Source organism: Mobula birostris, chromosome 28, assembly GCF_030028105.1.
Source record: "Mobula birostris isolate sMobBir1 chromosome 28, sMobBir1.hap1, whole genome shotgun sequence".
Lineage (NCBI taxonomy): Eukaryota > Metazoa > Chordata > Chondrichthyes > Myliobatiformes > Myliobatidae > Mobula > Mobula birostris.
The window spans coordinates 20,677,870-20,701,910 of NC_092397.1; the positions used below are offsets into that span (position 1 = coordinate 20,677,870).

The 24,041-nt window shown below is 47.1% G+C and overlaps 4 protein-coding genes across 4 annotated transcripts in view; 2 read left to right on the forward strand and 2 right to left on the reverse strand.

The window, feature by feature from the left end:
• LOC140189355 (uncharacterized) overlaps positions 1-21,944 on the reverse strand; it is a 944,498-nt gene extending 922,554 nt beyond the window's left edge. Inside the window, exons 1-2 of the mRNA XM_072246099.1 lie at positions 21,565-21,944; positions 3,264-3,268 (exon numbers count right to left, since the gene is read on the reverse strand). Coding sequence (XP_072102200.1) covers positions 3,264-3,268; positions 21,565-21,944 — 385 coding nt within the window. The remainder of the gene's footprint in view (positions 1-3,263; positions 3,269-21,564) is intronic.
• LOC140189108 (histone H4) lies at positions 427-759 on the forward strand. Its single transcript, XM_072245814.1, has one exon. The coding sequence runs from the start codon at positions 427-429 to the stop codon at positions 736-738; it is 312 nt and encodes a 103-aa protein (XP_072101915.1). The 3' UTR covers positions 739-759.
• LOC140188976 (histone H3) lies at positions 1,434-1,844 on the forward strand. Its single transcript, XM_072245637.1, has one exon. It carries the CDS (start codon positions 1,434-1,436, stop codon positions 1,842-1,844), a length of 411 nt encoding a protein of 136 aa, XP_072101738.1.
• An 837-nt stretch (positions 21,945-22,781) lies between the features above and the next one.
• LOC140189177 (histone H2B 1/2-like) lies at positions 22,782-23,491 on the reverse strand. Its single transcript, XM_072245869.1, has 2 exons — positions 23,387-23,491; positions 22,782-23,234 (listed from the first exon to the last, which is right to left on the reverse strand). Exons 1-2 carry the CDS (start codon positions 23,489-23,491, stop codon positions 22,782-22,784), a joined length of 558 nt encoding a protein of 185 aa, XP_072101970.1.
• Between the last annotated feature and the right edge of the window lie 550 nt (positions 23,492-24,041).

Genomic DNA, 24,041 nt, shown 5'->3' on the forward strand with positions numbered 1-24,041 from the left:
GTGACTGCACCCTCGCCCACCAACTGCTGTGTGTGAGGGCGCTCGCACTGGTCATGGAGCCGGGAGGGACAGACCGAGGTCCTCCGGGATTTGTAGAATGGAAAAGCACTTCCTATAATTTAAAGCAGGAGAATCAGCAAAAACCCAGAAACCGTTCAGTATGTACGTGGTGTGTGAGGGAGTTTTGTTTTTCGCTGGAGCGCTTTGTGTCGGATGAATCGTTGGAAATTGGCGGTTGTGGTAAAGTGAAGGCGGGGCTGGACGATGAGAGGCCGCTCTCGGCTCTGTCCGTCACTCTGACTCTGTCTCCTCCCCTCCCCGCCTCTGTCTCTCTGCGCGTTTCTCGGGCAGGTCGGGGCGCTGTGTATAAAAGGAGACAGCAGCAGGCAGTTTGTCAGTGAGCAGCGACCTGAGTGAAGCAGCATCATGTCTGGCAGAGGGAAAGGAGGCAAAGGACTGGGCAAAGGCGGAGCCAAGCGGCACCGTAAAGTGCTCCGTGATAACATCCAGGGCATCACCAAACCGGCCATCCGCCGTCTGGCTCGCCGTGGCGGCGTCAAGCGGATCTCGGGTCTGATCTACGAGGAGACCCGCGGGGTGCTGAAGGTTTTCCTGGAGAATGTGATCCGGGATGCGGTCACCTACACTGAACACGCCAAACGCAAGACGGTGACTGCCATGGATGTGGTGTATGCTCTGAAACGCCAGGGCCGCACTCTCTATGGCTTCGGCGGCTGAAAAACTCCCACTTCCTCCCGAGCACGAAACAAAGGCTCTTCTAAGAGCCACCCACCGCCTCACGGACGGAGCCGTATCCACACACAAAATTTTGATTATTTTTTATCGATACATTCACCTGAGTTACATTTGCAACAGATTAATCGGTTCCGCTTGAAATCAACCTGCGAACCTGCCTTTCCAGTCCGTGATTACAATAAAATCTCTGAATTCATTAAGGTCGATCTTAATCCTTTTATCCGTCTCGGACAGAAATAAGTTCACTCGTTTAGAGAAACGATTCCGTAATTATGCATTTAAATCTTAACTGAGGGATTTAGATATTAAATAAAAGTGAAATTGTATAATCCGTGATAGAATTAATTGCAAATAAAAATAATCAGGCAGTTGCTGGCTGCTCTGAAATTGGCGGGCGATTTGAACTGTATCCCGCGCTAATCACATTGCATTCTGATTGGATGATCTCCGACCGCCAGTTAAGAGTTTCTCATTTGGCCCTTAATTGTTATTCGCCATCAACCTGCATGAAATGAGTCAACCAATCGCAGAAACTAGATCCTTTAATAGACACCTGATGACGAGCCAATCAGAGGCGATGGGACAGTCCTTCTCAAACATTATATAGTCACGTCCCTGAACCCGTTCCGTCTATATTGTTCCTGTATTTCAGCCTGTGTTGTCGGTTCTGAAGGAGAATGGCCCGCACCAAGCAGACAGCGCGTAAATCGACCGGAGGGAAAGCTCCTCGTAAACAGTTAGCAACCAAAGCGGCGCGGAAGAGCGCTCCAGCCACCGGCGGAGTGAAGAAGCCTCATCGCTACCGGCCTGGCACCGTGGCTCTGCGGGAGATCCGGCGCTACCAGAAATCCACCGAGCTGCTCATCCGCAAACTTCCCTTCCAGCGCCTGGTGCGGGAGATCGCTCAGGACTTCAAAACCGATCTGCGCTTCCAGAGCTCGGCCGTCATGGCCCTGCAGGAGGCTAGCGAGGCTTACCTGGTCGGGCTGTTTGAGGACACTAACCTGTGCGCCATCCACGCCAAGCGAGTCACCATCATGCCCAAGGACATCCAGTTGGCCCGCCGCATTCGCGGGGAGCGCGCCTAAACCCAGCCTCCACACCCAGCACAAGAAAAGGCTCTTTTAAGAGCCACTACCACAGCAAAGGAAAGGGCTGTCGCTTGCTGATCATTGTATTATTGTAGTGGCGATCTGCCCTCCTGATGGGGTTATTTGGTTTTGCACTAACTGACCGCGATCATCAGCTGTTCTGTGCCGTCAGGTTGATTCAGCGAGGGAAAGGAGATGAACGCGCTCCCTCCCCGTCAGGGTCTCACCTGGCCCTTCATTTCTCCCACAAACCTGGCATGTACAGCTGCTGCGGCTGTTACCGTTTTGTTTGCTTTGGACATGCCCGGCTGTCCTTGCAGTGGGAGCATGTGGTCGCGCTGCGAACAGAGGGGGATTTCCGAGAGCGGTGATCCCAGGCAATAGTGGTTATTGTTTTTTTTTTAATTTGCTTTCCCTCTCTTGTACATATTTGATGTTGGTGTTTTGTGTGCATAAACTTATGTAGTTTTGTGGCTGGTAACTGAATGAAGGTCAGTCGGCAATGTCACGGGATAGTTTATCATATATCTTCCCCCTGCAGTCCATCCCCAGAGACAGATCCCTCTCTCAAGACGCCCCCTCCCCTCTCACATGGGTTTCAGCAGTTCCCAATCAACTCAGCAGAATCGGGCTTTGGGGTGTGAGGCGCGTAATCTCCGCTGGAGTCAGTGTCTCAGTCACTCTCTCCCGGCATGGGAGAAGGGACTGGGTTTACACCTACATCACATGTCTCTCAATCTCAATCTCTCTCTCTCTCACACACACACACACACACACCCTGAGTGAAACTCAGTGTTTCACTTCAAATCTGGGACGTCACGGCGGCACCGAATGTCAGCGAAGTACCGGGAATATCGGGTTTTATGGGAGAAGTTCCCCCGGAAAACTAAGTCGGACCCGCAGCGGGAATCACAATATTTATGATCAGCTCTTTTCTGAGATGTGGGTGGCTCTGAGAAGAGCCGTTGGGTTCAAACACACACAAATGGTGTATTCTCCATTTACTTTTTGACTGCTGTCTTCTTGGGCTTCGGCGCCGCTTTCTTGGCCGCTGATTTCTTCACTGAGACTTTCTTAGCCGCTGGTTTCTTCGCTGCCGCTTTCTTGGCCGCAGGTTTCTTCGCTGCCGCTTTCTTGGCCGCTGGTTTCTTCGCTGCCGCTTTCTTAGCCGCTGGTTTCTTGGCGCCAGACTTCTTGCTGGAAGATTTCTTTACCGATGGCTTGTTCGCTTTCTTCACTGTTTTCACGGCACTTTTTCCTTGACTGGATTTAAAGGATCCCGAAAGACCCGCGCCCTTGGTCTGAACCAAGGAGCCGCTTTCCACTCTTTTCCTGATGCACATCCTGATCTGGGCGCGACGTTTCCCCACATCGACACCACTGCTGGTCAAAGCCTTCATGATGGCCACAGCGGACATCCCCTTCCTATCGCGACAATCCGCCACAATCTTATCGATTTGTTCGCCCAGCTTGGGACCGTCTGGTTTACTCCGGGCAGCCGCCTTCTTCTTGGGACTCTTCTTTGCGGCTGGAGGAGCCGTTTCGGCGGGTGCTGTCTCGGTCATGTCGGCAACTCTGGAAAATCCTTCTCACAATCAGACTGAATGAGAAATGAAGCGAAAGGCGGCGGCACAGAGCAATTTAAAGGCAGCGAGCGGACGGGGCGGAGACATCCTCCTGTCAGATCCCGGAGACTTCATTTTTCTGTGTTTCTCTCTCCTCAAAAACTCTCCGATTCCAATTAAAATCGGACATTCCGGAGACTCGGACTGGCCCCTGTCCGTCACTGAGGCCGCAAAGTTCGCTGGAAATAAAGTTTATTCAAGATTAAAGGCAGCTCTTTCTATTTTAACCCGTTTCATTATTGCGCTGCCCGCGATCTCTCTCCCGATCAGTGACCTGTTCTCTGCTTTTGGACTGTAATACTAAAAGTAACGAAAACTTTGCGGTTTATTCCAGCTTCGGGACTGAGTGGGAGAGTGAGGCGATTCCGTAACAGAGAATTTTTTTTCATTTTGTTTATCAGACGCTGGGAAATCCTACGATATGTTCGGACTCACAAACACAGCAACAGTAGTCTAAACCGCCCGCCCCTTTTACACACTCTCTCTGACATAATGCTCCCAGCAACACACACAGAAAATGCTGGTGAACGCAGCAGGCCAGGCAGCATCTATAGGAAGAGGTACAGTCGACGTTTCGGGCCGGGACCCTTCGTCAGGACTCTGGTGCTAAATGTGGCCTGACTTGCTGGGTTCCTCCAGCATTTTGGCCAGCAAAATTAAACGACAGTTTCCATGTCATATAACACTGATAAATCTGACTCTGATCCCAAGGAATAGAGGACAAAGGACATTGTCTGGCCAAATTCTCTGTGTAACTGAGAACCTCAGGTTCGGGAAACATCATTGGAAATCTTTTCTGCACTCTCCCCAGTTTAACCCCGTTTCCTATAACGGTGACGAGAGCTGTACACAAATCAGCAAGTGTGGCCTCCGGTCACTTTCACAACTCTATCATAATGTCCGAACTGATATACTCAATCCCCTGACTAATGAAGACCAGCATGTTACGTTCTGCATCACCCTGTCTACCAGTGATATCTCTTTCAATGACCCGTGTGTGCACTTTACCCCTAAATCTCTCCAGTCCATTCCACTCCCTAATGACCGATCGTTCACAGTGTAAGTTGATTTAGGCCAGTTAGAAGAGTGGGCTGAAAGAACGCAGATGGAGTTTAATGTTCATAAATGTGAGGTGCTATATTTTGTTTGGACTAATCAAAATATGACATACATGGTAAATAGTAGAGCATTGAAGAATGCAGTAGAACAGAGGGATCGAGAAATAATGGTGCACAGTTCCCTGAAGGTGGAATCTCATGTTGATAGGGTGGTGAAGAAAGCTTTTGGTATGCTGGCCTTTATAAATCAGAGCATTGAGTATAGGAGTTGGTATATAATGTTGTAATTGTACAAGGCATTGGTAAGGCCAAATTTAGAGTATTGTGTACAGTTCTGGTCACCGAATTATAGGAAAGATGTCAAAAAAATTGAGAGAGTGCAGAGAAGATTTACTAGAATGTTACCTGGGTTTCATCTCCTAAGTTACAGAGAAAGGTTGAACAAGTTGGGTCTTTATTCTTTGGAGCGTAGAAGGTTGAGGGGGGACTTGATAGAGGTATTTAAAATTATGAGGGGGATAGATAGAGTTGATGTGGATAGGCCTTTTCCATTGACAGTGGGAGAGATTCAAACAAGAGGACATGAGTTGAGAGTTAAAGGGCAAAAGTTTAGGGGTAACATGACGGGGAACTTGTTTACTCAGAGAGTGGTAGCTCTGTGGAGTGAGCTTCCAGCAAAAGTGGTTGAGGCAGGTTCGATGTTGTCATTTAATGTTAAATTCAATAGCTATATGGACAGGAAAGGAATGGAGGGTTATGGGCTGAGTGCAGGTTGGTGGGACAGGGTGAGAGTAAGAGTTTGGCACAGACTAGAAGGACCGAGATGGCCTGTTTCTGTGCTGTAATTGTTATATGGTTATAAGTTCTACACTGGTTTGACTTTCCAATATGCACCGCCTCACACTTAACTGTATTGAAGTACATTTGCCACGCTGTGGCCCTCTTCCCGAAATGATCACGGTCCCCCTGTAATCTGCGACAATCTTCTTCGCTATCAAGAACATTTGCTGATCATATGTAAATCAAATATACAAATAACAAATGCCGAGGCTCCAAACTCTGGCCCCTGCGGCTCACCGCTAATCACCAGCCTCCATTCTGTGAAACAAGCTTCAAGCACAACCCTCTGCTTCCTACCACCAAGACAACTTTGAATCCAGCTGACTCGCTCACCCTGGATACAGTGGGGCCTAACCTTCCAGACCAGGCTGCCATGTGACACTTTCTCCAAGGTCCATATAATATCACATCTACCTTTTTACCCTCCTGCATCTTCAAAAACTCAGAGATTCTCCAACCACAACTCCCTGTGCACAAAGCCCTTATGACACCTAATTCGCTATTCAAATGCTGGTACATCGTGACTCAGAATCCTCCCCAGTAGCTTCCCCACTGCTGATGTCAGACTGACCTGCATGTAGTTCCCGGCTTGTCCTTGCAAATAATGGAAAAACATTCGCCTCTTTCCATTCTCCAGGACTTTCATCAGTGGTTTCTACCTCCCGTGAAGTAATTGCTCAGGTCCGGAGGATTTATCCCCCACCTAATGCATTGTATGGCCCTCCATTCTCTACACATCCACGTACCTATCTGGGAGACTCTTGGATGCCTGTATTGTTCATCAGGCAAGGTGGTGCTGGCGATACACGGTGACATCGTGAGGGCAGCTCACAAAACATGTAGATACACTTCTTCTGAACTACTATCACTGCAAACTGCAGCCTGTAATTTCCATTTAAAGACATGTACTTATAAACCATTTGAAGAAATGAGCAATTTTCTGAGCTCTTTGTTGTCTCTGCAAACTTGACTCTTAGAAATGCAGGTATGGCACCTTGAAGTTCGAAGTTCAAATTCCAAAGTAAATGTTTTATCAAAATACTGAACATATATGTCACCATGTACAAACCTGACATTTGTTTTCCTGTGGGCATAGTCAGTCAATCCAAGAAACTAACAGAATCAATGAAAGACTGCACTCAACGAGATGGACAATCAACCAATGTGCAAATGACAACAAACTGTGCAAACACCAAAGGAAAAAAATCAGAAATAACAATAATAACTTAATAAGGAATAAACATCGAGAACATGAGATGAAAAGTCAGTGAAAGCAATTCCATAGATAGTGGGAACAGTTCAATGTTGGGATGAGTAAAGTTGAGTGAAGTTATCCCAACATATTCACATGCCTTTTGTACACTGGCCGTGATCAGTGAATGTGGTTATTATCAGAATCAAAATCAAGTTTATTAATACGAATATATGTCATGAACTTTGTTGTCTTGCTACAGCAGTACACTGCAATTTATTAAAAAAAAACAGTTAAAATAAGAACTATACATTAAACTAAACAGTGTAAAAAGAGGATCAGGGAGGGGTGTGAGCCCGAAGATGAGAATGGGAAACATGATACCTGATCCATTCTTGCCTCTTTTACTCTTTTCATGTCTGAAAAATAAAACTTTTAGTATCTTCTTTTATATCATTTCCCAGCTTACTTTCGCAATTCATCTGTTCTCTCCAGGTTGCTATTGTAGTTGTCTTCTGTTGTTTTCTTAAGTTTCCTAATCCATTAATTTTTGTGTTATTGTATGCCCTCTCATGTTCTTTTATGCTGCCTTTGTCTTCTGTTGTTAGTGATATTTGCCTCATCCTCCCTTTCAAATACTCTTCTGTTTCTGCTGAGGGATGAACTGATCCTGCATCTGTCAAATTACTCCTGGAAACTCAAGTTTTTCATACAAAGTTAATCTGCTTAATACTGGGGAAGTCAAAATGCCCAACTGCTGTAAGCCTGTTCCCATTACCCCTCTGTGTGACTTACCAACACGTCTGGTCCATAATATCTCACCCTATCCGGAGACTGGCAGTATAATCCCATCAAAATCATCATACATCATTTTATTTAAAACCTCTACTTACAAGACCTTATCAAAACCCTCACTTATTACTGCAGTGTTGGTCTCCTTAATCAAAGATGCAACACCTCCCACACCTGAGTCTGAGAGAAGTGAAATGTCTTTGAAGCATGATAACTGTGTCCTTGTTGACAACTTCCATGTTCAATATGTACACCAGCATCTGTGTGGCAAAACCATGACCCTCAGGTACACTTTAAATATTTCCCCTTCACCTTAAAAAATTATCCTGTAGTTTTACACTCCCCTACCTTCACACATAGACTGGTCACCCAATGATTTTATAAACCTCTGAACGGTCACAGCTTCTTATCATCTAGGGAGAGAAAGAGAGTCCCAGCCTTTCCAAGCTTCTGCTGATAATTCAAGGCCTCCAGTGTCAGTGACATCCTCATTAAACTTCCCTCCACACTGTCCAGCTTTGTGACATCCTTCCTGCAACTGGGTGAGCAGAACTGTGCACAATACAGTGTGGTCTCACTTTGACTTTTACAGTTGCCATATGACATCCCAAATTCTCTACTCAATTCCCTGACCAATGAAGACAAATAGGACAAACACCATCTTCACCATCCTGACTACCTGTGTTGTCACTTTCAGTGAATGATGTCTCTGTATTCCATGGTCTTTCTGTTCTGTAATACTCTCCAAGGGACAATAATTTACTGTGCACGTCCTTCCCTGGTTGAACTTCTCATAATGCAACACCTCAGCCTTGTCCATGTCAACATTCTTCTGCCATTCTTTGGCCAACTTCCCCAGTTCATCTCGATCCCATTGTACTCTCAGATAATCTTCACTGTCCACTCTACCACCAATGTTGTTGTCACCTGCAAACTCACTAATCACTTTAACAACAATGACAGGGAAATTGTTAACATAGATGACAAATGACAGTACCAGCACCGATCCCTGTGAATGTGACTGGTCAGAGGCCTCCAACCTGAATAACAAGCTGCCACGACCACCCTCTGTCTCCTTCCACCAAATCAATTTTGTGACGCTGATGTTAGGTAGTGTTGATAGTCCAGTTGGAAATCAGTTAGTGGAGAGGAGGAAGCTGCTCCTAAAACATTACGTGTGCGTTCAGGTTCCTGTACCTCTTCTCCAATGGTAATAATAAAAAGGGGGCACATCCTGGATGGTCCAGAGAGCAGAGCAGATACAGACCTGACATGGGAGGTTTGAAGGGGAAACTGAATCTATTTCATGGGACTGGTGAAGCAGATTGACTTGGAGAATTGATCAACAGGAGACATGGCCTTTCAGGAGAGCAGCAGCAGCCGGGTCTGTGATTCTGATGTACAGCAGGGGAGGGTGGAGACAAAGAGATCTGTAATCACTGGATTACTCCTGATGCCAAGTGCTGGTAAGGACAGGGCAGGTGGATGTGAGGATGAGGAGCTGGTACAGGAGAACAGGTTCAGGTTTCCAGCCACTGGGATCTCTGCTGGGGCAGAGGTGACCTGTAGAAGTGGGACAGGCTGCACTTGAACCAGCCGGGTCAAATATGGGCAGATTTGTTAATGTGTCGCAGGAGGATTGAAATGATTCATCAGTGGGTTGGCAACCAAAATAGTGGTGTGGCAGATGATAGCCCTTTACTCTGCCATGATAGTGGCTCCTAAAAGAGCCTTTTGTTGTGTTTAGTGGCAAGGCTGGGTTCAGGCGGGCTCCCCGCAGAAGCACCGAACCAGCTGGATGGTAACTTACTCAGCGTGGATGGCGCACAGGTTAGTGTCCTCGAAGAGCCCCACCAGGTAAGCCTCGCTCGCCTCCTGCAGGGCCATGACGGCCGAGCTCTGGAAACACAGATGGGTTTCGAAGTGCTGAGCGATCTCCCGCACCAGGTGCTGGAAAGCCGAGGATCCAGCTGCACAAGGAGGGACAGAGGCCTCGGTTCTGTAGCTATTTTATCAGGACGAGGAATGATGGTGTTAAATGCTGGGTTCTAGTCAATATACAGCATCCTGACATAGGTATTTGTATTGCCCAGGTGCTCCAGTGCTGTGTGGAGAGCCACTGGGATCACATCTACCGCAAACATATTGTGGCGAGAGGCAAATTGCAGTGGGTCCCGGTCCTTCCTGGGACAGGTGTTCATTCTATCCATGACCAATCTCTCAAAGCATTTCATAACCGGAGATGTGAGTGCGACTGGACAATAGTCGTTAAGGCAGCTCACACTGACCTTCTTGGGTTCGGGAGCAGTTGTTGCCCTTTTGAAGCAGGTCAGAATTTTTGACTGCAGCAGTGAGAGATTGAAAATGTCTTTGACCACTTCCAGCAGTTGGTAGGCACAGGTTTTCAGAGCCTTACCAGGTACTCCATTGGGCCCTGCTGCCCGGCGAGGGTTCAGCCTCTTGAAAGACAGCCTGATGTCGGCCTCCAAGACAGAGATCACAGGGTCATCAGGCGCTGCACATATCCTCATAGCTGTGGCTTTATTCTTCCTCTGAAAGTGAGCATAAGAGGGGTTGAGCTGGTCTGGTTGTGAAGCCTCACTGCCATTCATGATGTGGGGTTTGCTTTGTAGGAAGTAATGGCTGCAACCCCTGCCAGAGTTGACGTGCATCTGATGCAGGGAACGTCTGGAATTCTTTACCCGGTGGGCATGAGGTCTGGATGAATGGACGGGTTTAAAGAGGAAGGGGTGGCACAGGAGCATCATGGTCAGCGCAGTGGTGACAGTACCAGTGACCTGGGTTTAATTCCCACCGTTGCCTGTCAGGAGAGTGGTTCTCATCTGGAATTCACTGCCTGCAGGGGTTGTGGGAATAAACAAACAGGACGTTCAAAGCCGAATTTGTCAGATCCTGCAGAGTCAGGTATAGTGGTTCCAAACCCTCCTCTCACCTCCCAGCAATGTTTAAAGTCCATGGTAGACAAGGTTAGTTTGTGTAATAAAGACACTCTTCAGTAAAAACACTGACACTGTATTTCAAACACACTGAGCTGCCAGAGCACAGCACCGGCCGTGAGAACACAGACCAGTACAGCACACAGCTCTCCAATAGAGATTTAATAAAACACAATACTGACAGCCCAGAGCTGGACAACCCAGCATTTCACTGTAACTCTGACCTATAAACATCATTACCCCATCTCCAGTATTTCACTGTAACTCTGACCTATAAACATCATTACCCCATCTACAGTATTTCACTGTAACTCTGACCTATAAACATCATTACCCCATCTACAGTATTTCACTGTAACTCTGACCTATAAACATCATTACCCCATCTACAGTATTTCACTGTAACTCTGACCTATAAACATCATTACCCCATCTACAGTATTTCACTGTAACTCTGACCTATAAACATCATTACCCCATCTACAGTATTTCACTGTAACTCTGACCTATAAACATCATTACCCCATCTACAGTATTTCACTGTAACTCTGACCTATAAACATCATTACCCCATCTACAGTATTTCACTGTAACTCTGACCTATAAACATCATTACTCCATCTACAGTATTTCACTGTAACTCTGACCTATAAACATCATTACCTCATCTACAGTACACACTTCATAATTTTGTATACCTCTATCTAATCTTACAACAATATTCTGCATTCCAAGAAATAAAATCCTAACCTATTTGATCTTTCCAGAGAACTCAGGTCCTTAAGTCCCAGGAACATCCTTGTAAATTTTCTCTGTACTCTTTCAAGCTTATTTACATCTTTCTTGTGGGTAGGTAAACAAAACTGCACACAATACTCCAAATTAGGAGTCACCAATGTCTTACACAACTTCAACATAACATCCATCTCCTGCACTTTGCCCTTTGTAAATCGAAGTACCATGTGCCTAAACTTTCTTTTTGACTTTATCTATCTGTGATACCACTTACTAGGAATTATGAATCTGTATTTCCAGATCCCTCAGCCTTAATGCACTTTTCAGTGCCCAACTGCTCACCGTGTAAGACCTACCCTGGTTTGTCCTCCAAAAATGCAACACCTCATCCTTGTCAGCATTAAATTCCAGCTGCTCCAGATCACAGTGCAAGCTTTGAGCGTCTTCCTCACTGTTCATTATACCTCCAATCCTGGTGTCATACAGAAAATTGTTGTCCCAGTTCACCACGTTGTCATCTATATCAAAGATCTGGATGATAAACAATGGACTCAGACTGATTCCTGTGTCACATCACCAGTCACAGGCATCCCGTCAGAGAAGCAATCATCTACAACCACTCTCGAACCTAACACTTAATCCAATTTACTACCTCATCTTGATGCTGAATGACTGAACCTTCTTGACCAAGAACCCATGTGAGACCTTGTCAAAGGCGTTGCTGAAGCCCATGTTGACTACATCCACTGCCTTGCAGTCATCAACTTTCCTAGTAACTTCCTCAAAAAAACTCTACAAGAGTAGTTAGACATGACGTACCATATACAAAACTATATTAACTATTCCCAATCAGTCCCTGTCTATCCAAATAATTATATCTATGGTTGTTATATCTAGAGATTATGTCTGGATCCAGAGCAAGTGGGCAAGGGACTAAACCAGTACTTCACATCAGTATTCATCAATGTGGTCATCGAGGATAGTGAGATCAGAGAAGGGAGTGATGCTGATATTCCAGGGCATGTTGTTCCTCAGGCAATAGAGACAAACCAGGAAATTATAGACTGGTGAGATTTGGATCAATGCTCAGGAAATACTCTTAGACGTAGGACCTCTCATAAAAGTTTGGAGGGTAAAGTGAGGATATCAGGATTTGGAAGGCAAAGTGAGCAAAATCCCAAGAGATTCTCTCGGTATATTCATAGGAAAAGGGAAGTTAGACGGAAAATCATTCCCCATGGAGATGAACATGGCCTCGGTATGTGGAACCGAAGGAAATAGGAGAGGCTTTCCACGAATATTTCCAACAGTTATCTCACCATTGAGAAAATGCGGAAGCTAAGGAAGTGACAGAAATGAGCTGCGATGTCTTAGACCACATTCAAATGGGCAGGGATCTGTATTTGAGGCCTTAAGATTCATTAAGGTTGTTAAATCTCCAGGGTCTTATCAGGTACATTCTCGTACTTTGTGGAAAGCTAGAGAATACACTGTGGAGGCCAGGGGAGAGAGGGGACATGTTCAGCCAGATGGGATCAGTTGTGGTCAGTGCAGACACTGTGGGCTGAAGGGCCTTTCCCTGTGCTGGACTGTCCCACGTGTGTTGTGTGTTGAAACTCAGACGGACACTCACTGTTACCGGTCGGCAGGCAGGAAGAGAAGAAGCCGGTGTTCACAGTGGAGACGCAGTCAGGTCCACCAGTCCGCTCCCACATCCACATGGCAATGGCAGAGAACAAGAAGCAGCTCGTCTCATCACCTCTGTGGCCCATTCCATCACCTCTCATTCTTCCAAAGGGCAGCAGGTTCAGACCGACCCTTCAGTTCAGTCGCTGCCGCCCCGCCGGGGGGAGGAAGCCTCACCTCCACCCCGGACCGAGGGCGCTCCCCCTCCCCCCTCCCCCCTCCCCCCTCCGCGGCCCGTTGCCGAGGAAACGAGATTCACGGTCCATGTGCTTCTCTGTGACGTCACAGGCAGCGACTCGGCAACGGGACAGGAAGGCAGCGGCCCAGGAGGCGGGGCAGAGTGAGCTGTCAATCAGAGGAGCCGCTGGTAAAGCTGCAAATGGGTCAATGTACTCTTCATGGAAAAGGCCCGATCAGCGGGGGAAACCTCAACTCGACCCCGGGTCCAGGGCCCTCCCCGATCCTGGGGACTTTTCCAAGACTGCACTCTGGCTCTTGGACGTGTTTCCGCAAGATGCTGTCCTGTCACGTGATATCGCGGCCGCAGCCCGGGAGGAGGAGCGATGTAGCTGTCAATCAGAGGAGCGGCCCCGGGCCGTCACTGTGCTCAGAGGGATTTTGTTGTCAAACCTGTAACTGGAGGGAAAATGAACCTCTTGTAAACGAAAACAATAAAGATGTGGAAAATGGAAATGAGCGAGGTACAGTATAAAACTAGACAGAAGGGAAAGCTAATGCTGAGATGTTTAGTATGAATCAATTTCAGACATTCCACCCTGCAAAAACTCATTTCAGAGAAATAGCATCACCATTTCAGGATTTCAGGGAGGTAGAACCGGCCCCCCGTCCTCCAGCAAGCCCATATCCCCCCCCCCCCCCCACCCCCGGTCGACCTCCTAGGGCGCATGTATACGGGACATTTGATTATGAAAGAACACAACAATTTGACAAATATAGTAATTATTTACACATATACACATATATTATATATGTAATATACATACACATATTCCTTGTTGAGTATTTTGTTGGCAATCTCAATGTTAATGCAAATAACTTTTCTATTTATTTTGCAAACTTTCCTTGTGCTGTGATGTGGCTCTGCTGAAAAGAACTGTGAAATACTTGAGCAGCCTTCCCTGCGATTAGCCTCCCTAATATGTTATGGTCCCTAAAAAAAAGCATAAGGTGTATCTTTATTATATTGTCTTATGTAATACTTTGTTTAGTGATTTTGTCTAATCTGTAAACTGGGTATCTGCAGAAAATGTGACATTAAAATATGTACTTATAGATTATTATGGAGTCATTTTTTTATTCTATTACAACTTTAAGCACGTGTACAGGGAGTCTGGCCTCGTCACATAGGACATCAATAGAGTAGCTCTTTAGCAGCTAGCCAGCTAGTTTAGATAACATTAGCTATGCTACAGGAGCAGGGAGGTACTACTGCAGTTGTACAAGGCCTTAGTGAGACCACACCTGGAGTATTGTATGCAGTTTTGGTCCCCTAATCTGAGGAAAGACATTCTTGCCATAGAGGGAGTACAAAGAAGGTTCGCCAGATTGATTCCTGGGATGGCAGGACTTTCATATGATGAAAGACTGGATCGGCTAGGCTTATACCCTCAGGAATTTAGAAGATTGAGGGGGGATCTGATTGAAATGTATAAAATTCTAAAGGGATTGGACAGGCTAGATGCAGGGAGATTGTTCCCGATGTTGGGGAAGTCCAGAATGAGGGGTCACAGTTTGAGGATAAAGGGGAGGCCTTTTAGGACCGAGATGAGGAAAAACTTCTTCACACAGAGAGTGGTGAATCTGTGGAATTCTCTGCCACAGGAAACAGTTGAGGTCAGTTCATTAGCTATATTTAAGAGGGAGTTAGATATGGCCTTTGTGGCTAAAGGGATCAGGGGGTATGGAGAGAAGGCAGGTACAGGGTTCTGAGTTGGATGATCAGCCATGATCATACTGAATGGCGGTGCAGGCTTGAAGGGCCGAATGGACTACTTCTGCACCTATTTTCAATGTTTCTAATGAACGAATGACGCCTGTTAAACTCACCTCAACATGCCTTTTACAGTCTTAACCCACCATGGGCAATAGAAAAGTCATTGTTGCAAACAGGGCAGCGAGCAACACTGTTGTTATTTTTGACCTCTATTAGGCAGGAGTACACTTTAATGTAGTCTGCAGTGATGTAAGTTTTATATTTTCTTCTATTGAAACACTTTGCCATGGCGGTGCAGGACACGAAACTGAACTGATGGAGAGACAGAGGTCGACTGTAAAGCCCACCCACAGAGAAATTGGATGTCCAGTCCCTATATACTTCCATCCCGCATCAGGAAGGTCTCAAAGCTCTCCATTTCTTTTTGGATTCCAGACCTAACCAGTTCCCCTCTACCACCACTCTGCTCCGTCTAGCGGAATTAGTCCTTACTCTTAATAATTTCTCCTTTGGTTCCTCCCACTTCCTCCAAACTAAAGGTGTAGCCATGGGCACCCGTATGGGTCCTAGCTATGCCTGCCTTTTTGTTGGCTTTGTGGAACAATCTATGTTCCAAACCTATTCTGGTATCTGTCCCCCACTTTTCCTTCGCCACATTTACGACTGCATTGGCGCTGCTTCCCGCACGCATACTGAGCTTGTTGACTTCCTCAACTTTGTCTCTATCTCTGGAGACAGCTTATCTACTGATGTCTACTATAAGCCAACTGACTCTCACAGCTATCTGGACTATTCCTCTTCTCACCCTGTCCCTTGCAAAAACGCCATCCCCTTCTCGCAATTCCTCCGTCTCCGCTGCATCTGCTCTCAGGATAAGGCTTTTCATTCCAGGATGGAGGAGATGTCCTCCTTTTTTTAAAGAAAGGGGCTTCCCTTCCTCCACCATCAACTTGGCTCTCAAACGCCTCTCCCCCATTTCACTCACACCTGCTCTCACTCCATCCTCCAGTCCCCCCCCCCACTAGGAATAGGATTCCCCTGGTCCTCACCTACCACCCCACCAACCTCCGAGTCCAACATATAATTCTCCTTAACTTCCGCCACCTCCGACGGGATCCCACCACTAAGCACATCTTTCTCTGCACCCCCCCGCCAGGGATCGCTCCCTATGCGATGCCCTTGTTCATTCGTCCCCCTCATCCCTCCCCTCTGATCTCCCTCCTGGCACTTATCCGTGTAAGTGGAACAAGTGCTACACATGCCCTTACACTTCCTCCCTTACCACCATTCAGGGCCCCAGACAGTCCTTCCAGGTGAGGCGACACTTCACCTGTGAGTCGGCTGGGGTGATATGCTGTGTCCGGTGCTCCCGATGTGGCCTTTTATATATTGGCGAGACCCGACGCAGACTGGGAGATTGTTTCGCTGAACACCTACGCTCTGTCCGCCAGAGAAAGCAGGATCGCCCAGTGGCCGCGCATTTTAATTCCACGTCTCATTCCCATTCTGACATGTCTATACACGGCCCCCTCTACTGTCAAGATGAAGCCACACTCAGGTTGGAGGAACAACACCTTGTATTCCGTCTGGGTAGCCTCCAACCTGATGGCATGAACATCGACTTCTCTACCTTCCGCTAATGCCCCACCTTCCACGTGTACCCCATCCGTTATTTTTTTATATACACACATTCTTTTTCTCCCTCTCCTTTTTCTCCCTCTGTCCCCCTCACTATCCCCCTTGCCCATCCTCTGGTTTCCGCCCTCCCCCTTTTCTTTCTCCCTGGGCCTCCTGTCCCATGATCCTCTCATATCCCTTCTGCCAATCAACTGTCCAGCTCTTGGCTCCATCCCTTCCCTCCTGTCTTCTCCTATCATTTCAGATCTCCCCCTCCCCCTTTCAAATCTCTTACTAGCTCTTCTTTCACTTTGTCCTGACGAAGGGTCTCGGCCCGAAACATCGACTGTTTCTCTTCCTAGAGATGCTGCCTGGCCTGCTGTATTCACCAGCAACTTTTATGTGTGTTGCTTGAAATTCCATCATCTGCAGATTTCCTCGTGTTAATGCCACAGAGAAAACTGATAGATCTACTTAGCACAAGGAGAGACCAATCAGGATGCTCGCTCCCACTGTCCCTCTCATTTCCAGGATATTGTATATAATTTGCGGGCATCAGGGAGCTGCTATTAATATGCGGGAGACTCCCGGAATTTCCGGTAGAGGTAGGATGTCTGCAACTGATTGCTGAGAATTTTAGCTTCATCGGTAAAGCACCGTGAGTCTAGGAGATGGTGCGAGAGTTAATGGCAGAAAATAAAGAGATAGAAGATTAACAAAGAGATGTCAGGCACCCGTTTGATAATATTTGGTTTCCCACACCACTGCATACTGGGTGCTGTTCTGGTGGACACACTGTAGGACGAACATGATTGCACTGTAATCTGTGACCTAGTGCTCTTGTCCCCATCCCCCCTGCCAATCACCGGGAGCAGAATGAACCTGCCGGACAGTGTAGAGCAGATTTACCAATTGTTGTCTGGGATGGAGCTCTTCCATTGTGAGCCCATAAAATGTAGTAGAGTTAGTCACTTTGGCCCATTCAGTCTGCTCTGCCATTTCATCCATTTCCATGTCAGCCCCAATCTCCTGATTAGTCCCTGTAATCCTCATGCCCTGAATAATCAAGAAACTAGCAGCCTCTGCCTCAAATACACTCAATGACAGCCTCGACATTAGCCTCTGGCAACAAATTCCACTCTCTGGCTAAGGAAATTCCTCCTCATCTCTGTTTAAAGTCCCTCTATTCTGAGGCCATGGCCTCTGATCCTGGACTCCCCCTCCATTGGAAACGCCATCTTCATATCCACTCGACCACGGCCTTTCTACATTTGAGAGGTTTCAATGAGATTCCTTCTCATTCATCTGAATTCTGGTGAGTACAGGCCCAGAACATTCAAATGGTCTTCATATGATAACCTTTTCAATCCCAGAGTCATTCTTGTGAATGTCCTCTGAACCTTCACACTCTTTCTTAGATAAGGGCCTAGAATTGCTCACAATACTCCAAGTGAGTCCTTACCAGAGCCTCATAAAGCCTCAACATTACATCCTTGGCTCTTCTATTCTAGTCCTCTAGACGCTGTATCCCATCTGCCATTAAATATCCATTCTCCTAATCCGTCTAAGCCCTTCTGTAGCCTCTCTGCTTGCTCAGCACTATCTGCCTCTCCATGTATTTTTGTACTGTCCGCAAAGCCATCAATTCCATCATTCTAATTACTGACATACAGCATAAAAAGAAGCGGTCCAAAAAACTGATTGCTGTAGAACTCTGCAGGCAACCAGAAAAGGCTCATTTTATTCCCACTCTGACTCCTGCAAATCAGCTATTATCTTTCCTGTAATATCATGGGTTCTTAACTTGTTAAGCAGCCTCATGTGCGGCACCTTGTGATATACAAAGGACCAGACAGTGCACTGAGTGTATTACAGATTGGAGTTTCAGTGAGGTGGTCTCTCCTGAGGTACAGGCAGCAGGTAACTGAGTGACTCTGAGGAGAGGTAACAGGAACAGGCCCTCAGTACAGCAAGCTCCTGTGGCCATTCCCCTCGGCAACACTGAACCTCTTTTTGCTACTGCTGGGGGATGTCCTGTCACTGAGACTGGCTCTGAAGCTTACTGGGTGAGGGCTGTCAGCCAGTGTGATCGTTCTGAGTAAATTGATAGATGAGATGTTGGAGGTCAGTGAGAGATTCTGGATGGTGTGTTGCTTCCCTGGCGCCAGGGTCAGGGACGTCTCAGAGCAGATACAGAACCGGGGGGTCAGTGTTCATTGAGCTGGAGGTGGTGGTTGATGTCAGTTTCTAACAGACAGGCAGAAGAGGGAAGGGGTGCCACACAGTGAATATAGAGAGTTAGGGAAGAAGTTAAAGAGCGGGACCTGAAGGGTTGTAATCTCCAGGTAAATCCCAGTGCCGTGTGGTCGTGGTGTTAGGGACAGAAAGTTAGGGCAGATGAATGTGTGGCTGAGGAGCTGGTGCAGGGGCAGGTTTCAGGATTCTGGATCATTGGAACCTCTTCTGGTGACCTGTACAAGAGGGATGGTTTGCACCTTCACTGGAGGGGGGTCAGTATCATGAGGTTCATTGCTGCTCCCTGGGAGGGCTGAAACGAGATTGACAGGGGGATGTGAACCGGAACACCAGTCACTGAATGGAGAGATTGAAGCTGAGTTTGATGTCATGCACAGTAATGCTGTAAGGATGGATTTTGAGGCAAATCCACATCTGACTTGGAGTTTTTTTAAAGACCAGCTGCACAGTGTTTCAGGGCCAGTTTGTTCCAGTGAGAGGGAGGGTCAAGGTCAGCAAGGTACAGGAACCTTGGATGATGTGAGAGGAAATTAATTTAGTCAAGGAGGAGGAAAAAGCATTTGTAAGGTTTAGGAAGCTGAAATCAAACAGGGTGAGGTGTCCAACAAGGTCCCACATGGTAGGCTCATCAAGGAGTTTAGGATGGGTCCACAGTGATGTGGCCTATTGTCTTTCCCATGGAAGGGAGTGGTTAGTGGTGCATGGGTCCTGTTCTGGGTGGAGGTCTGTGATGAGTCGTGATCCAGAGATGTTTGTACTGGGACCTCGGTTACTCGTGATATAAATGATGTGGATAAAAATGTGGTAATGTAGGTTTACAGATGGCACACAGATTTGTGAACACTGTGCATTGCACAGAAGAGTTCCAAATGATACAGCAGGATATTGAACAGTTGCTGATATGGTAGGAACATTAACAGTATTGACAAAGAGAAGGATGATGGGGTCCAAGCATACAGTCTCACTGAAACTGCGAGCACAGGTTGACAGGGAGGTGAAGTCATGTATGGCATGTTTGCCTTTCTCAGGCAAGGCATTGAGTTCAAGCACCAGGACATTATGTTACAGGTTTCTAAAAGCTGGTGAGGCCACATTGAGAGTACAGTGCTCAGTTCTGGTCACCTCATTATTGGAAGCGTGTGGAGGTTGTGGAGCAGGTGCAGAGGTGGTTTACCAGGATGTCTGGTCTGGAGGTGGTGTTCGGTGAGGAGAGGCTGTACATGCTGGAGCTTTTTCCACTAGTGGCGTCAGCTCAGGAGAGAGTTGATAGAAATTTATAGATTTTTGCAGGTCATTGGTGGTGTAGATAGCTAGCAATATTTTTCACAGACGTGAATTCCCTTCTACTAGTTGACATGTATTTAATGTCGGAGGAGGGAAGTGAAGAAAACAGAGTAGTGGAGATTTTGAATGCACTGCCAGGGGTGGTGGCAGAGGCAGAGAACACAGGAGTATTTAAGGAAATCTCAGACAGGAACAGGAATATGTAGAGAAGGGCCAAAGTGCCACCCCTGTACTGTCCTGTGTTTATGAACAGCAGATGGCCCCAGGCATGGATTCATGCACGAGGCTGGGGTATTATATCGCAAACAATAAATGGTTTTGCGAGGGGCAACAAATGCTACAAATACCTGTCACATTTCACAGTACAAATGCTACAGGTATGATGGAGTGGAGGGAAGAGAGGAGGAAGAGATGTGCTTGATCAGAGAGAACATCTCAGTGGTACTTGGAGATTGTCCCAATAATATTGAAGTAAGGAAGGGATAGCAAACACCAGAGGGCATATGGACAAAGTCAAGGGAGGGAAGTTTAGGGCAGACATTAGGGGAGGGGTAGTTCTTTTTTTTTTTAAAGAGGGTTGTGGGTGCCTGGAATGACTTGCCAGGGACGGTGGTGGAGGCGAAAACATTAGGGGTAATTTAAGAGCCTCTTGGACAGGCACATGGATGAAAGAAATACAGAGGGTTACGGAGTAGTGTGTGTTTAGTACATTTTTTTAAAGGAATCTAAGGGTCGGCACAACATCGAGGGCTGAAAGGCCTGTACTGTGCTGAGGATGTATTGATGGGATTGTATTATTGGCCATCAAATATCAGGAGTCAACAAGGTTGTAATAGAGGGACATTTCAACTTCTCTCACGCTGACTGGGACAGCCGTAATGCCAAGGGTTTGGTGGATCAGAATTTATTCAATGTGCCCAGGAGATTCTTCTCAATCAGTATTTCGAAGTTCCTACCAGAGACAGGGCAACACTGAACCTCTTTGTGGGAAATCAGACTCGACAAGTGACGGATCCTTCGGTGCTGGAGACCTCGATCCACCCACCCCTTCCCTGGCACAAACCAAAGTCGGTTCTCAGAGCGACCCACCGCCTGACAGAGGGAGCCTCTCGGGAAATCTGACCAAATTCTCTAGCAAAATATTCATTTATATTTCAGAGACCTGGGTGGACGAGATTTCCAGTAAATACTGTCAGTTCCACAGGGTAAATGCACTTTTGTAGATAAATGTAAATATTATTGTTCTGTGAGGCGGTGGGAATTCTCATGAGGCAACGAACAGGGGATTTTCCCGCCTGCTGCACACCGGAACGGTCCCGGGTCAACCCGCAATGTCAAACCCAGACAACGCGGATTTAGGTCATGAAGAGCGGAGTCGTACAATGATCGGATATTAAATTCTCTGTCCGGGGGCTGACTCTGGAAATTAATTTCACGACCCTAGGCCGAGTGAACCCGCTGACTCTCCGCAAGGGGAGAGCTGCATTGCGCCGGCAGAGAGGGGAAATGAGTCAGGGCCGAAGTGGACCGATTTCTGTGCAGATAGATATCGGTTTACTTCGCGGAAGAAACGTGACGGACATTGAACTGTCGTGACTGTGACAGATACAGAGTCCAGTTACTCTGAACGGAAATCACCCGCTGCTCAGCCCTTCCACAGACACTGTGAGTGGCTCTGAAAAGAGCCTTTGGGTAAATAGGTTCAGCTTACGTCGCTTCACTTACTGGCACCGCCGGTTTTCTTGGGCAACAGCACGGCCTGGATATTGGGTAACACACCGCCCTGAGCGATAGTCACCCCTCCCAGCAGCTTGTTCAGCTCCTCGTCGTTGCGGACGGCCAGCTGCAGGTGTCGGGGGATGATGCGGGTTTTCTTATTGTCCCGGGCCGCGTTGCCGGCCAATTCGAGGATTTCGGCTGTCAGATACTCGAGCACAGCAGCCAGATAAACCGGGGCTCCGGCACCCACCCGCTCAGCATAGTTGCCCTTTCTTAGGAGTCTGTGAACCCGGCCGACCGGGAACTGCAGTCCAGCCCGGGACGAGCGAGATTTGGCCTTGGACCGAACTTTGCCAGCGGTGCCTTTTCCACGTCCAGACATTTCCACAATCACAACAACCGCTCCAAAGAGAATGAAAGAATGATCGCCCCGCCCCATCTCGCCTTTTTTATACCTTCTTTGAGAAAGCAAACTAATGTTTGTGATTGGTGTAAATTTACTTATTCTCATTGGTGAAGAGAAACGTCCCAATCGAAGAGCTGCCTTAATCACCAATCAGCAGTCCGTAAAGATAGAAGCGCGGAAAGTAACCGTCTCCTCCCCAAAGTTCATTGAAATTTCGAAAACGCCCGCCAAAAAAATAAATCTCTTGTTCAAATTTAATCAGAAATTAAATAATTGCTGATCTGTTTGACGATTGAGTGTTCATACTTCCCCGTTACTGAAACCGGGCACATTTAATGCAAGTGTAGTTGATATTGAAATGTCTGGGAACTCAATTCTCTAATTTCTTTCAACCCGTAACGGAACCGAGTAAAACTGAATCTCAGCTTCTGCCCGGTGCCGGTCATTGTGTAAACGTTATCAGGTTATGGACAAACGGCTCTTCTCAAACTGTGACCAGTGGCTAGTCTGCAATTTAAAAATGTTCTATGAAACAATCATGAACTCGTTCAGGCCTCGCATTGAAATAATATTCAGAGAAGTTACCCAACTGTAACTAACAAACTCCTGAACCCACAGCTAAAACAGCAAAGGCAGCAATCCTCCGCTCGACATGTATACCGGTGGGGACGGACTGATGAGGATGTGGAGGTAACAAGTCCGTGTCAGTGCAGTGGGAGGAATGTAAAACACCGGGATTATACGGAGATGAACCGGATACTCCAACCCTACCATAGCTCTTGTAAAAGACACCAGACATAAAATGTGTGCAATTTAGTGTCTAAATTTTAGTACAACCCTCTTAGTGAAATTGTGAGTGGCTCTTAAAAGAGCCGTTTTGTTTTCGATCATCGCACTGGAGCTGGTGTACTTGGTCACCGCCTTTGTCCCTTCGGACACGGCGTGCTTGGCCAGCTCCCTGGGCAGCAGCAGGCGCACGGCGGTCTGGATCTCCCGTGAGGTGATGGTTGACCGCTTGTTGTACTGGGCCAGGCGGGAAGCCTCGCCCCCGATTCTCTCGAAGATATCGTTGACGAACGAGTTCATGATGCTCATCGCCTTGGAGGAGATGCCAGTATCGGGGTGAACCTGCTTCATCACTTTGTAGATGTAGATGGAGTAACTCTCCTTCCTCAGCCTCTTGCGCTTCTTCCCTGCCTTGCCTGCTGGTTTGGACAAAACTTTCTTGGTGCCCTTCTTCGGAGCGGATTTCGCAGGTTTCAGACCCTGAAGAAGCAGAACTGACTCGGAGCACGAATTAAATAGGCAGCGCCCGGAACAGTATGCTAATGAGGGATGGGATGCCTTGGATTCCCAATGGCTATTTGAAGATTCTATTCATACAGTAAAGTCATTTGATTGGCTCTCCGAAGGCACACGTACAACCAATCAGAACTATCTCTCTGGACTGCCCCGTGTTCGCTTGGGTAAAACTGCGGACTGGGAACTGGCGCTGATCTGGTGAGTTGCCGCTGCCGGTTCATTCCTCAGGAAGGAAATCTAACATACAAAATGGACCATAAGGCACAGGAGCAGTATTCGGCATTTGGCTCATTGGGTTTGCTAGAAAAGCAGAAGGAATGAGAGAAACACACACTCGATAATATAAAACGTATATTCAATGAAGCAGGGCAGCAGGAGATCGCAGGTCCAATTGTCATCATGAGACCCATTTCTGTGTGAGGTTGAAAGTCGTTTCTTGTCATTTGCAACTTGCTTGCAGCAGATTCATAGACACACAGTTTCAGAGACAAACCATTCACAAAATAAAAACATACTCTACAGAATTACAAACAGCTAACAGAATTTGAACAAGAGTCCATTGCAGTGTAAAGTGGTCAAAGTGGTGCTGTACTGAGAAGGTGATGAGGGTTGTCCAGGTTTGTTAAACAACAGAATGTCTGTACCCGTCAGTCTCTGGTACAGTGTGAGAGTGTGGCGTTCATTCTGCACCCGTCGGTCTCTGGTACAGTGTGAGAGTGTGGGGTTCATTCTGTCCCTGTCAGTCTCTGGTACAGTGTGAGTGTGTGGGGT

Coding starts and splice junctions, on each gene's coding strand:
- LOC140189108 (XM_072245814.1), top strand. CDS start 427: ATGTCTGGCAGAGGGAAAGGAGGCAAAGGACTGGGCAAAGGCGGAGCC.
- LOC140188976 (XM_072245637.1), top strand. CDS start 1,434: ATGGCCCGCACCAAGCAGACAGCGCGTAAATCGACCGGAGGGAAAGCT.
- LOC140189177 (XM_072245869.1), bottom strand. CDS start 23,491: ATGAACCGGCAGCGGCAACTCACCAGATCAGCGCCAGTTCCCAGTCCG. Junction 23,235..23,386: donor ATAGTTCTGATTGGTTGTAC/GTGTGCCTTCGG, acceptor CTGCTTCTTCAG/GGTCTGAAACCTGCGAAATC.